The sequence below is a fragment of the Manis javanica genome, chromosome 6, assembly GCF_040802235.1.
Source record: "Manis javanica isolate MJ-LG chromosome 6, MJ_LKY, whole genome shotgun sequence".
NCBI classification, from domain to species: domain Eukaryota; kingdom Metazoa; phylum Chordata; class Mammalia; order Pholidota; family Manidae; genus Manis; species Manis javanica.
In genome coordinates this window covers 5,684,269-5,698,824 of record NC_133161.1, presented here as the reverse complement: position 1 = coordinate 5,698,824, position 14,556 = coordinate 5,684,269, and the positions used below count along the sequence as shown (strand labels likewise).

The 14,556-nt window shown below is 49.1% G+C and overlaps 1 protein-coding gene across 1 annotated transcript; it reads right to left on the bottom strand.

The window, feature by feature from the left end:
* Window positions 1-6,984: 6,984 nt before the first annotated feature.
* Window positions 6,985-14,441, bottom strand: TMEM176B (transmembrane protein 176B). The gene is made up of 7 exons (XM_017651660.3): window positions 14,305-14,441; window positions 11,229-11,437; window positions 9,481-9,591; window positions 9,092-9,148; window positions 8,695-8,922; window positions 7,669-7,788; window positions 6,985-7,344 (listed from the first exon to the last, which is right to left on the bottom strand). Exons 2-7 carry the CDS (start codon window positions 11,430-11,432, stop codon window positions 7,252-7,254), a joined length of 813 nt encoding a protein of 270 aa, XP_017507149.3. The 5' UTR covers window positions 11,433-11,437; window positions 14,305-14,441; the 3' UTR covers window positions 6,985-7,251.
* Window positions 14,442-14,556: the final 115 nt, after the last annotated feature.

Sequence of the window (14,556 nt, the reverse complement as noted above, 5' to 3'; positions counted from 1 at the left end):
ACAGCACGTCCTTACAGCTGATGGTTGCACCATACTCCAGCTCCCCTCCTCCTGCTGGAGATGCTTTTTGGGTGTTTTTACTTCGCCTTCTGCTTCTTTAGGGTCTGTTCTTCCAGCAGCTCACTTGGACTTCTGCCTTCCTGGTGCTCCCTGTCACCTGCGGCTCTCTGTTCCGTCCAAATGCGGGCGGCAGCAGCCTGCGCGTGCTGGGTGTGCGCCTGCGCGGGCTCGCCCAGGGGCTCCTCCGGCGCAGCCATCAGCTCTCGACTCCCAGCCCCGAGCCGGCCGGAAGGGGGCCTTTGCAGTGTCACAGCCGGCTGTGAAATCTCCGGCCTCCCGGAGAGACTGCTCAGTCATTTCAGAGAATGGCTCTGGGCGGCTTAGGGGTGTCTGAGCTTTTTTGCCCCGGGCCCCACTGTGCTGTGGCTGATCTGTGCCTGCGGGTCTTTCCAGGATCCTCGACTGTCATGTTGCACTTTAAAGAAGCAAAATGACAAAAGCAAATAGGTGTAGTGATAAAGCAAGATAGGTGCTGGCTGAGAGAGGATGGAAAAGATCTAGGCAAAGTCTTCAATTTTTAAAGTTTTTTAATGATTTAAGTTACTGTTTAAATGATAGAATAATCAAAACATAACGAAGGCATACAGTGAACCATCTCCCTCCTACCTCATCTCCTAGATGCTTGATTTCCCTCCCTTAAGGAAGTCTTGTTGCTAGTTTTGGTGTTTCCATTCAAAACCACCCTACGCATATAAAAATAAACTTGCATATATTTACATATATATGCATGTGTATATTTGCATACACTGCAAAGAATATATACAATCTGTTATGCTGCACATATGCTTTTGTGTATCATATTCACTCATAAGGGAGCAGTAGGTAATCAGGGGAAAGACTGCAGTGTAATGTGGAAGTCACATTGGCACCTATGTGATTTTTGGCCCCAGGACTATCCCAGTGATTTATCCCACCAAGTAACAGCAGTCAAGCAACTACACCTGGGTTCACTCCCAGAGCAGCACCCAGCTGAGAAAGCTTTGAGTACAGCACCCCAGGATCTGACCTAGAGGTTCCTGGGCAACCAGCTTAAATACCAGTTAGCGTATCTCAGTCTCTGCGCCTGTTAATTAAAACTCTTTCAGCTAGATTACTTACTGATCACATACTAAAATGATCAAGAGTTAGTCTGGCTTCAAGCACTGCTGAATTCATTTCTCAAGCAGTATCATGGAGAGTGGTCTTCCCCCTCTGAGGTCCGACTTCCTCGGGTTGCATTCATTCTCAAGCTTCTCGGGTGGTTCTTTTTCAGCTCCAGGAGGAACTCTCACGGGCAATATTGTTGCTACAGCTCGTTTTCCATTTTTCCAGGTTCAAGTTCAGTGTAAAAAGCCAGAGCCTTTTCTCGTAGCCCTAAGATTTACTCTAACATGACTGGCTCGAGCCATGTGCCCACTCCAGAAACAATCACCATAATCTGGGGGAAACAATCTGCTCCTTGATCTAAATTTGGGTCACATGCTGTCCTCACGTCAAGCTGAAGATAAAGCTCCACCATAAACAAGTAGTTGGACAATGAGAAAAAAAAAAAGTGGATCTCCAAATGTTCCTAGGGAAAGGGGAAATGAATGCTGGGGCCATCTGCTTATGAGATTCCTTACTAACGCTAGCCTACTGATTCTCAAAAAATATTTTCCCATCCCAGTATGTTTCAACCAAGGATGGGGGGATAATTTAACTCCAGATTGTCCTGATATATCTCCTAGTGGGAATGTTCTTCCATTCCCACACTGAGAATCACTGCCCTATCGAAGCGAACTGAGTGTAAATGGCTCAAGCAAACTCGGCTGGAGAAAATGATTCATGTCATTTATTGATTCCTCCAACAAGTGTTTAGAAGTTGTCCTCCCAGCTCTCTCTAATATCATGCTGTAGATACAAGACAGAAGGGTTTGTTTACCATTACAATTCATTGCTGACTTCCAAATTCATACTTACAAACCAAATTGTCCATCAACAGAAGAATGGATGAACAAAATGTGCTATATGCATACCATGGAATATCATTCAGTCTTAAAAAGGAAAGAGATTCTGACATACACTATAACATGATGAACCTTGCAGACATCACACCAAGTGAAATAGGCCAGACACAAAAGAATATTGTATGATTCCACTTATGTGCAGTACTTGGAATAATCAAATTCACAGAGACAGAAAGTAGAATGATGGCTACCAGGGTTGAAAGGAGGGGAAATGGGGAGTTAGTGTTTAGTGGGTACAAAGTTTCAGTTGGGGAAGATGAGAAAGTTCTGGAGGTGGATGGCGGTGATGGCTACACAACAATGTGAGTGTACTTAATACCACTGACCTGTATGCTTAAAAATGGTTAAAATGGTAACATTTTTAAAAATAAAAAGAAATATAACATTAGTGAGAGTTGGTAGGGAAAAATGATAAAGAGTTTAAAATTTAGTCTTTCTTTCATAAAATAAAATAAATAATGTTTAAAGAAATAAAATAGATCACCAGTAGTATTACTTAGGAACAAGAGTATTGAAAAGGAATGGAAAGATGTCAAAAAAGATGCAGATATAATGTCTCGAACTGCTTAAATGGAATTAAAAATTTAAGAGCATGGTTCAAAGCAGATCACACCTAACTGAGGCAGAAATTAGTGAACTTGGTAAATAACTATGCAGAATTTAACCAGGATGCAGCAGTAGAAATAAAGAGATGTAAAATGGAAAGTACAAAGGGGCCAAGGGATGAGGAAGCCAGGGGGAGAAGGTCTAATGTAAGTCATAGTTTCAGAGGAGCCTGCAGGACAGGAACTGTTCAAAGGCACAATTCAGACAGTTTCCCAGATTTTAAAAAGAAACATGCTGTAGATAAAATGAAAGTTCCTGTGGCCAGGATTCTCACCTGGCCCTGGTCGGTTAGCTCACTACACGTGGGTGGCAATACGTTGCTATTGACTCTATATAAAGAGCTCCATCCAGTGCTCTGGACAACACAGTGGCACAGCTGCAAGCCTGCAGGAGAGCAGAGCAGAGGCTGGAGTGGTGGCAGCACTGAGGACAGAGGCCCAGAGGATGGCTGTGTGGGACGACTGCACAGAGAGGCCTGGAGGATGGCTGTGTGGGCCGAGAGGCCCAGAAGCAGAGACCGGCTTGTTGCATGCAGACTCACTCTGAGTGGATGGGATTTTAGTAACTGACCTGCCACCGAGAAGTAAAATTGGGTATAAACCCTTTCACCCCCAAGAACATTCTACTGTCATTTCTTTGGTCACACTGAATCCATAGTGAACTTGCCTGGGGCTATAAAACCCATTGGCAAGACACATGCAAATTCTGAGACTTTAAAATAATTCCTTATTTCTTTAAAATAATTCCTTAGGAAGAATTTTTAAGGGGACATAATTCCTACACACCTATGCATTTTGAAGTAAATCTTCAAAACACCAAAGACAAGGAAAAGATCTTCAAAGCAACCAGAATTGGTTATATTTAATGAAAGCTAGAATTGTAAATCCAGTGAAACTGTCTTGAGCCAGGCATAATTAAGAATATACTGATAAATAAAAACTGAGGAGGTTTACTGCCAAGACAACCTTGGCAGTTTTTACAGAGACTTTTAAAGGATATACCTTAAGGAAGAATAATGATGTCAGAAAGCAGACCTGAGCTACAAGAGGAAAAGAGATATTTTCTCCCTTAATAAAATCTAAACAAACATTGAGTATATGAGAATATCAAAATATCTAATTTATGGGATTAAAGTAAATCAAGATAGAACAAAAGTCAAGATGGGAATATCATTGTCTTGCCAATGGGTTTCAGCCTCAGGCAAGTTCACTACAGATTCAATATGACCAAAGAAAATCATAGTAGAACATTCTTGGGATGAAAGGGTTATACCCAACTCTGTTATTTCCATGGTGGCAGGTCAGTCACTAAAATCCGATTCACTCAGAGTGAGTCTGCACACAGCAAACCAGTCTCTGCCTCTGGGACTCTCTGCCCACACAGCTGTCCTCTGGGCCTGTCTGCCCACAGAGCTGTCCTCTGGGCCTGTCTGCCTGCATAGTCGTCCTGCACAGCCATCCTCTGGGCCTCTGTCCTCGCCTAAGGAAGCTAAACCAGTAAGTGCTGAAGTTCAGAGCAGCCCCTGGTGGTACAAGCGAGCAGTTGCGCCGTCTCCTTTCTGCTTGAGCAGAGATGTTTGTTTTAAAGTTGACAGTTTTTTCTAAAACCTAATTGCAACATTTTTGGGGAGCACTTCCTTGGGCTGAGGCTCCAGGGCCTTCTTTATGGGGCTTGAGGCAGTGGGGCTTTATCCCATCCCCTGACATGCCTCTGAAGAGACTCAGGGCTGTATAGGGGCCAGAAATGGTTCCTGCATATTCCCCCTGCAGGAAAGCCCTTTCTGCCATTTCGTGGCTCTCTCCTTCTGACTCTCCCAGCGAGTTTTCCTGACTGACCTGGGCAGCTACCTGAGCAGAGGGCAGGAAATCCCCAGGTGCCTCCCGGACTAAGCGAGAAAAGGCACCAGCCACGTCCTCTCTGCAACATCTCGAACCTCAGCTGGATCCCGCGGAGCCCAGGAAACCTGGACGCCCAGTTCCTCGCTGCCTCCAGCAGCAGGAACCCAGGAAGCTGACCATTTGCCCTCTGCCCTGCTGCCATGAGGAGTGCTAGGGAGGAGCTGGGCCTGCCCACCGCTCAATCAAGCAGCCTGGGCTGCTCTGGGAGGGGGTGCCAAGCTCTGACGACCGACCGCAGTTTTAAAAACGAATAGAACTGCGTCTTGAACACCAGATGTTTGGCCATTTTGATGAGTAAGTTGTGGAATCTGGAATCTGGTCCTGTTGTTAAACGACCCAGCTGGGAAACGGGGAGTTAACAAAACATGGTTGAAAGCAGTGATTCGAAAAGAAAAAGAGAACTATTTCCTGTTTATGCTCTGAATGGTTGTAAATCCTTCCACAAATATAAACTGACCCAGGATAATTTGCCTGACTTTTTGTCAGGGTCATGAAATCATTTCCATCTGTGTCCAGGCAGCTTTGCACCAAGGTTGAGCTGTGCAGAGACTGTTTGTTTTTCTACATAAACGAAAGCAAGGAGAGAGAGTTGTGTCATCTAATTTCCTACAGAAAAGGGAACCAAAGATTCAGAAACTTCCAGGGTTCTTCACAGGGTGAGGAGAGGAAGGCAGTGAGGCCAGGGGGAGGAAATGGGGGAGGGGAGACCCCTTTCCTCAGAGACTTAGAAACTTCAAGGAAGGGAAAGAAGCCGCCAGACTGACGGTAAGAGACCATCTCACTCAACAACTACCAAAAAAAAAAAAATTGACATTCACTTACCAGAATGAAATAATAAAAGAATTTCTCCCTGATCTGGCCATAGAAGGACTGATTTAGACACACCAAAGCCCAGAAATCAATAGCACCTGAAGGTAAGGAGGAAAGCAAAGATGCCCCTCTACTAGCATCTTTGGGGTCCTGCTTGTGTTTTGTATCACTAAAATTCTTTTTTAAAACTCTAAGGTTAGCAGTTCATAAAAATAATTACAACCAAGAGATTAGATTCAAGGGGTCTTGTTCCAAATCTGAGTTCTCCCAGGTAAGCCACCTAAATGTGATTCTCTGTCCCATGCTTCTCAAAACGTGCTGAGTACAGGGAGCTCCTATAGATCTTGGCTGGGGTTCTGCATCCCCAGCAAGCCTCCCTCACCCCTCCCAGTGTGGTCCATGCAGCAGGCCAGCGAATGTGGGGGCAGATTCACACTTGGGGCAGCAAGAATACAGGCCCAGCTCAATCATCAGCAGAACTAGCCGCTCCCTCCTGCGTGCTCTCCTAACCAGAGGATAATAAGCTTTGACTGTAAAGGCCTGCTTTAAATATGTCAGGCTTCGTGGGCCATTCAGTCTCTGTTGAGACTGCTCAACTCTGCCCTTGTAGCACAGATAATTGTGCAAACCAGTGGGTTTATTTACAAAACTTTATTTACAAAATTAGGTGGCAGAACAGATTTGACCCTCAGAGTGTAACTTGCCAGCCCCTGTCCAATACTTTGAACATATTTCTGCCTTATCTCTGTACCCTTGTATTACACGGGCTTATTTACAAATCTCTCTAAGGACTAGGCCAGTGAGGAGCTCTGGGGAGAGCGCCACAGACGCTGCCCTCTGAGTGCCCCCCTGGCGGGGGCATGCCACTCTCCTGCAACAGCTCTGCGCACCCACACAACCTCATGAGGCAGTACTGTGCTGCGGGGAGTGGGGGGCTCGGGGCCAGTAAGAAAACCTACCTACAAAGAGTTCATGAAACCCCATGCAGGGGCAAGGCTGCTCACTGTGTTGGAACCAGAAAACCCTAGAATCGTTATCGCTTTTTAGTTCTGCAGGCCATAACCTGCTTTCTTACCTTCAGAAATGCTTACTGCCATATATTGATATTACATATATATGTAAGTATAAAGAAAATGAAAGACAAAAACAAAGGTAAAAACAAACGGATCATATCATTTACAATGACAGTAAAAAATTATAGGTGTGTGTGTGTAGGTGTAGGTGTGTGTGTGTCTATAGGTGTGGGGGTGTGTGCAGGTGTGTACGTGTGTGTGGAGGGGGGTGTGTGTAGAGAAAGAGCCAGCACTGACGACTGCAGGGAAGGCGGGAAGAAGGGAGGGACCTCGTTCCAGGCCTCAGACAGTTCTGTGAGCCCACAGGTTAAAGTTATAGATGTTTAAAGACAACCTTAGTTGGTAAAGAGTCCAAGTGTATGAGGGTTGTTTTCACTTCACACTGCCTGGAAGGGCACCGTGCTGTGCCACTGGGGATCTAGAGCAGAACATGATTAAAGGTAGTCTGACTGGGACCTTGTTCCCATGTGATAAACCAGCTCTCTTGTAATTCCATATGTACCAACATAAAGATTGACAGCATACCATGTGGATAAACAGACAGAGATGTCCTTTCTGGTTATTTTTCCTGGTCGTTTCTGTTTAATCAGCATTGGCGGAAATGTGACCAAGGTTCACACTTGGCCGGAGGACACTAGGGAGGGAGCAGCTGGGGCTGGGTGGTAGAGAAGGATGGGCTGGGCAGTGGCCAAAGGTGAGGCAGGTGTGGGGGGGTTGGAAAGGGGGGATGCAGTGCTGGCTGCGGGGAGTAGATATGTCCCCTCAAGCCTTGGGCTACTCTGGACAGGGCCACCGAGGTGCCAGGCAGATCTTTGAAGCTTACAGGATGATGGCAGCTGTGGGCTTCTCCCTGGAGGGGGAGGGAGGCACAGAATTCTCCCCCAGCAGCTTCTTGTCTGTCCCTTCCTCATCCTGAAAGAGACAGGGAGGAAGTCAATTCTTAACAGGAAATAAGCTTCATAGAACTTGAACTCAGGCCAATGCAAAGGGGAACAGAGGAAGGGCTAGACAGGAGGAGGACATGTAGGAAACTGAGTCAGGAGGTCATAGAGAGGCAGGGAGCAGATGGCACCCAGGACACAGCCGGGGCCACGGCCCCCAGAGGGCCCTGGGAAGAGGCTGAGTGAGGTCGGCTCTGACCTCTGCTGAGCAGCGCTCCTGACCCAGTGATCTCCCTGTGCCCAAGGCCTCACCAGCCAGACGCCACTCTTTCCCCAGTGCCTCCCAACAGCTCACCAGGGGCCGGGAGCTCTGGCCACACAAGCTTCGAAGGCCCACACCCACGGAAGCCAAGGATACAATGACCTGCAGGACACAGACGGCCAGGAGCAGAACACGGATTCCTAGGAACAAGTTCTGGAGATAAGGGAGAAAACGGGGACAGTGAGGAGCTGGCCCCTGATTCTGCCCTCACTACCACCTTCCCCCACCAGCCGCTATCAGACTGTCCAGCCACTTCCCACCACAGCAGACTGCATTTCCCAACTAGGCGGCAGCCACGGCTTTCACCCCATTTGCTTGTCTGTAGTGTGACCCTACCACCCCCTCTAAAGAGGTGGAGTCTATTTCTCCCCCCGTCTAGAACAGGGAAGGGCCTGTGACTGCTTCAGCCAACAAAATGCAGTGGGAGTGGCACTGTGCCCCAGTCCAGGGGTGGCTCTGAGCTGGCCGGGCAGCTTCCATTCCTTTCTCCTGAAATGCTCACAGTGGGCTGCTCCCTGCTGGAACCTAGTTGCCCAGAATGAGAAGCCTTGGAGGCTCTCAGGCTGACACCCCAACTGAGCTCCCAGAAGTGAGGGCTCCGACTTGGAGGTCCAGCCCAGTCAAGCCCTTGGATGACTCACCTCCAGCGGGCATCTGGCTGCACCTGCATGAAAACACCAAGGCAGGACTGCCCATCTGAGACCTGACAACCCCAGACTGTGCGAAATAATACTAAGTCGTGATTTTAAGCCACTACATTTTGAGGCAGTATGATAAGCACTGATAGGTGACTGAAACAGCCACACAGAAAAGACAGAGAAGTGTCCATGATATCCTCTCTAAAATGTCTCCTCTTTGCTCTTCATCCCCTTTGATTCAGGAAATTTTCATGTCCTGAGGGTCTGAGAATCGTCTTCAGTTTAGGTTCAAACCTCCTGAAGCACAGGCCGGGGATGAGGTCCCAGCTCAAAGAGCCTACATCTCTGCCCACCAGCGCCCTGGCTTCCTGGGCACAGGCGGCTGTGTTGGGTCCCTGGGAGACCAGACTCTGGGTCTCACCGTCAGCATTTGCATGTAGGCTCTGCATTGATCCTCCTCCCAGCGTGACCAACGGCTGCTCTGCCGCATCCCGTACTCAGGGGTTGTGCTGTCAGGGGCTGGGCGACCACACACATAGTCGAGGTAGAGGATGCCATCAGATTGCCAGGACAAGCTGTTCACACACAGGACGACTGCCGCCGTGGCCGTGGCAAGGCCAGCCAGGGTGAGCAGACCTGACACCCAGCCCTAGAAGGGAAAGATCCAGGATGCAGACCCCCTCTACTCATGGTACAGCCACAGGGGCGCAGCAGGAATACGGGGAAACAAAGGGGAGACGGCAGAAAAATAGCGCAGAAAAACCGAGGCATGGGAGGGGGCAGGAGTCCAGATGGGGCAGAGGATGCCTGAGACTCACGGAAAGTTTGCCCCGGTGCTTCTCATGGACGATGGCCCCAGCTCCTGCTGCAATAGCCTGGGAAGAGAAGATGCCAGGAAAGGCCCCCAGTTTCTTCTCCTGAAATGATCCACCACCCTCCTTCCCCCAACAGTTCCCAGAACAGCCAATTCAACGCAGGACCCAAGGGGCAGGCAAGAAGCCCCAGCACAGGGCCAGGACTCCAGGCGCGCTGCCCCGCCCCTCGCAGCCTTGCCTGAGAGGGGAGAGTGGAGGGTAGACAGGTCCCGCCCGTGCCCTAAGGCAGCCTCTTCAGGGCAAAGGGCGCTAGGTCTCCTCCCCAAATCCCTGACTGAGATCCAGAGGAACTTTCTCCTCACCCGGAACCATTGCCTCCCTTCCTCACTCACCACAGACCCGGCCCAGAAGGCGCAGCCTGAAGCCCGCAGCACGATCCAGGGCCCAAAATACAGCAGCACCCCCAGGGCACAGCTTGCTGCCCCCAGCAATATCTGGGTCACCTGGAAGACAGGGCGGAAAGCCAGACCCCTTTCCACGAGCGCGTGGCCACCACGCTCCTGCCTAGCTGGCTCTCCTCTCTTTTTCCTCTATCTTGACCTCTCTACAGCTCTGATTCTGGAAGGTTCTATTCCCTTGCCATCCATGAAGCAGCATGCCCTGGTTCTCCCTCCATTGCTTCCACATGCCAGCCTTTCATCCCTTTACTGTTTTCTGAACACCATGCACTACACCCCCACTAGGGATTCCCACTTTGCTCTCATTCTCCCTTGGGAATTCCATCATCCTGTCCAGGATGGCCACAAAGACCCCCCTTTAAGAAAGGAGTGTGGTTAGCTGACAGATCTACAGCTCCTTCAAGTCCCCTCATCTTTCAAGCTGAGGGCACCCTCTGGGGGCACGGCCTCCCATCCAAGGGTTAAGCAAGGTGCTGGAACAAGGGCTGCTTCCACCTGACATGGAACTCCCGGAACGAGCGGTCTGTTCTCTCCATTGCCACCGGGCTGGTGGAGACCTTGTGGGGCCTGCACTGGGGTCTGATGGCTCCACTGCCCAGTCCTGCCGTTCCGTTTGTTCATAGGGCTGCCCCCGAATAAAGTTTGTGCACACCCAACTCCAGCCCAGCCCCTGCTTCCTATTGTCACAGGCTCTTGGACATCACCACCTGCACACCCTGCCAGCATGGCAGATTCATCCCACCCAAATCCCACACCCCTGCACACCCCTAGCGCCTGCTGCTCCTGGCTTCCAGGCTCCGCTCTCCCGGTCATTCAGCCCCACATTGCATACCTCAGCCTGTCCTTGGACCTCTCCCCTCCCCTGAATGGCAAGCCTTCGCCCCAAGTCGTGGACACCCCATCCGCAAGGGATGCCAACTCCTCTCTCTCTGCGTCATTGCTGCTGTGACCACACAGGCATAGACCCCCCATACTTCTCACCTGGACACCTCCTGGCTGTGAGGCAGCCTAAGACCTGCATTCCTGCTCAGAGTCAACCGCACCTTCCCACTGCCGCAGCCGATTCAGGACAGACTCCTCACCCTGTCACGCAGGCTCTCAGCGGTGCGGTGCTGCTCTGTGTATCCAGTCTAGTCCGCCACGAACCCCATTCTCTTTACTTCGACAGACCTTGCCCTCCGCTTTCGGACTTCTTGGCCCTGGCTCCTGCCTCCATCCTAACCTGGCATTCCTTTTCTTCTACCTTCCACCTCTGTCTAAACACACTTCTCCGCTCACGGTCTGGCTCAGACGCCAGCTCCTGCAGTGTGCCGCCCACCGCCCGGGGACTCCCCTGATCCGCCTCCCACTCTAGGGGATCTTGGGGTTGCCCTATCCTGTCTGAGGGATGCTGAGAGCTTTCAGCTCATAGCCTCGGGGTTCTCCCTGTAGCTACCTCAAAGTGCCTGTCCCATACCAGGTGCCTACAGGCCCTCAATCCACACAGGGTCACTTAAACTGAATTAACAGCCCCCAGGGGTTCCTCTGCCCATCCCCACCTCCAGCTGGGACTGCCCACTGCACTGCAGACAGGGGCCCTCCTTCCTCCACACCAAATAAGACAGGACATAAATAGCGAGTTCCCGTGGGGCTTCAGGGGAAGCAGGGGAGCTGCCATCCTCCAAGGCCCCCGCTGCTCTTACCCCCAGTGCCAGCTGCCAATAGCTTATCCTGGCCTCAGAAGGCCCAGTATCCCGAGGGCGAGAGAAGTGCTCCTTCAGGGAAGCCCCAGCTTTTAGCAGTTGTGCCAAAGCTGATTCCTGGTGGATGTGGATGTTGATGTGGGTGGACTGGGGCAGCCTCGAGCCCACATCCACTCCGTTCACTGTCACCGTGCTCTGGGCCATCCTGCCTGCGGGGAGAAGACACACAGAAGTGAGGTCTGGGGACTCAGTAAGATGCGAACTGGCTAAGGACCCGATGAGGGGATACACCGCATGAGTCAGCAGAGAGGACGGTCTGCCTGCCAAGATCCGAAGGGTCTCCCAGTGCAGGTATCAGGGTCACAGTGACCTTGACTTGGGATGCAAATCCAAGTCACCTCCAGAGTTTTTCTCAGGCCTCTCCCCAAAATGGTCAGATCTTGGGTCGGACAAAGAAAAGAATGTGAATTATGTCAGTGACATACATATTTATACACATACTCACATATACATATATATTTACACATAATACTTTCATATAGCCATATTTATAAATATATTCATAGGCATCATATAATACTTAGTGTACATTCACATTATATAAAGTTAGTATATATATTTACACATAATACTTTCATATGGTTAAAAAACTCAAAAGATAAAAAAGGGTATACTTTAAAAACCTCTTTCCCATCTTTGCATCCCAGCTACCTAGTTGCCACCCAGATAGATTTATTACATTATCTGAATAATAATATTATCTTTCTTTTATGTCCTACAAAGGCATTTTTTTTGCATGTAAAAGAATATAGAAATATTCTTCCCCCCTTTTCCCACAAATAGCAACGTATCACTCACACCATTCTGCACAATGCTTTGTTCACAGAACCATGGTTTTAAAATAATCCTACATCAATTCATAAAATGCCTCCTCACACATTTGCGTAGTTGCATAGTATCCGCTGTATGGATGCATTATAACTTTTTTAAGTAGCCCCTATTGATAGACATATATTATCAATGTGGGATTAGCAGGTCATTGGGAATGTGCGTTTAAATCTGTCATGAACAGTGCCCCCCATGGAGCTGCCTCCACGCAATTCTCACGCAGGATGGGGTCGAAGGGTGTCCACAGCCCTGCTCCAGGGCCCTCAGAAGGTGTCAGTAAACTTCATCTTCTTCAAATGTACTTGGTGAGAATTACATCACATTGTACATTTTAACTGATTTTATGCAATGAAATGCCGCTTTTGAAGTGTATCTCTCAAGGAGTTTTGACAAATTATACATTTGTGTCACCACACTATGATCAAGGTATTTCTGTGTTTCAAAAATGTCCCTAATGCCCCCTCCCCAGTAAACCCCATTCCCTGACCCAGGTAATAGCTGATCCGCTTTTTGTGACCATTGCAGCCTGGATGGTCCAGTTTCCATCCATAGTTCTCCTATTATGAGTGAGGGGGGTCATCTTTTCATATGTTTAGGAGTCAATTTTTTCTTCTTTTTCAAGCTGCAATCACTCTCTAGATCTTCCTTGTTTTACTTTGTTTTGCTTTGCTCTTTATAGGAGTTCTTTGTGTGTTCGAAAAATTACATCTGTGACATGAGTTGCAAATATTTCTTTACAACTTGTGATTTATTTTTGACTTTGTATTCTTACATAACCGAAGTTCTCCATCTTTTTGTGATTTCTGGATTTTATACTATACTTTGGAAGGACTTTTCCAATTCAAGAATGTAAGACAATTCTGTTTTCTCTTAAGTGGTTTTATGCTTTCACATTTAAATGTTGACGCATCTGGGATTTATCTTTTAAGTTGGAAGACATGGTTCAAGTTGCTCTGTTTTTTTTCCAGATCGTTACAGTTATGTTGTGTCTGGGGAAGATACTATCTTTCTCCCACTGATTCTAATACTCCCCTGAGAAAAAACAAAATTCCCCCAGGAATTCAGGTTGAATCTAATCCTCATAGTCCCCCCATGGGTGTGCCTGCTGAGTCATGCACGGACCATTGCCACATTTTAATTACGACTATAGAGTTTAATATTTACTTGAGCTATTTCTTGACTCCCTTGTGTTAGTATTTTATTTTCTTTCATGGCCGTTTTGCTAGATTATTTCTCCATATGCAACTTTATCATCAACTTGCCTAGCTCCAAAAGAAATCCTCTATAGGTAATTCTAATGGGAGACCTACTTAAGTATCACTGTTTAAATCATAATACTATTATTAACAATTCTAATAACACCAGCAACAATAGTAATCCTGAAAGCTTCCCATTTGGGGTCTGTGTCCTTTTCAGGGCATTTACACTTTTTCACCTACCTGGCCTCCTGCAAGGTATAAAGAACGGATGTTTGACAATTCTGCAGATGTGCAAGGAGGTTCAGAACTGTTCATAAACAAACACGAGGAATTCCAGCCTGGATTCCAACCAAGCTGACCCAGGAGCTAGCTAGCATCCTGCTGCCACCCTGACTGTGCTGTGGATGGCAGGTCCCTCTGAGCCCCTGGATCCCACCACTGTGCCCCCTCTACTCCAGCCCAAACCAGCCTAGCGAGCCCCCACACTCCCTCTGAGCCAGGCTATAGCCCCGTGACGACTCCCTCCCCGTGCCACCCAGACTCTGGGCTGTGGGCTCAGCCCTGCTGTCCTAGACACTCTTCCCTGCCCACCTCCTCCCAGGGCCTTGGAGCTGGGGAGAGAGAACCAGGATCCGTCCTACATCCTGGGCCCTCCACCTTCCAGCTGCTCTCTGCAGTATTTCTCACCACCAAACTGCCCGAGCCTCAGCCACCCCACCAGAGCAATGGCAATGAAGTCAGGGGGCCAATGGAGAGTGAAGGACAGCCAGGCGGCAGACAGGCGCTTGTCCCTCCTCCCGCCCTGGCCATTTTTCTAAGGCCATTCTCCATCTAGCGCATCCCCCACCCCCTCCCAAGCAACGTAAGGGAAGCAGGAATGGGGGCAAATCAGCATTTGTGAGACAGGATGGGGGGCTTTGGGGACAGGTCTCTAAGACTCCTGGGGGAGAGGGGATCCTGCAGTGAGAATCTCTGGGGGTCCTGCTCACCTGCTTTCCCCTCTGGGAGGGCTCCAAGCAGTCAGGCCTGGAAGGAGCTGAGCTGGAGCCGATGACCTGCCAGTGCCTGGAGGGAGAAGAGTGGGAGGGGCGGGGAGGTGGGGGCCTGACCTAACCCAGCAGCGCAACTTCCCAGAAAATAGCTGAGCAAAGGGGCCCCTCTGAGGGGGTTTTGTCTTGATTAGATAATCAGGCTGGCCGGAGAAGCCAAAGCACACACTCATGCACATACACACACTTGTA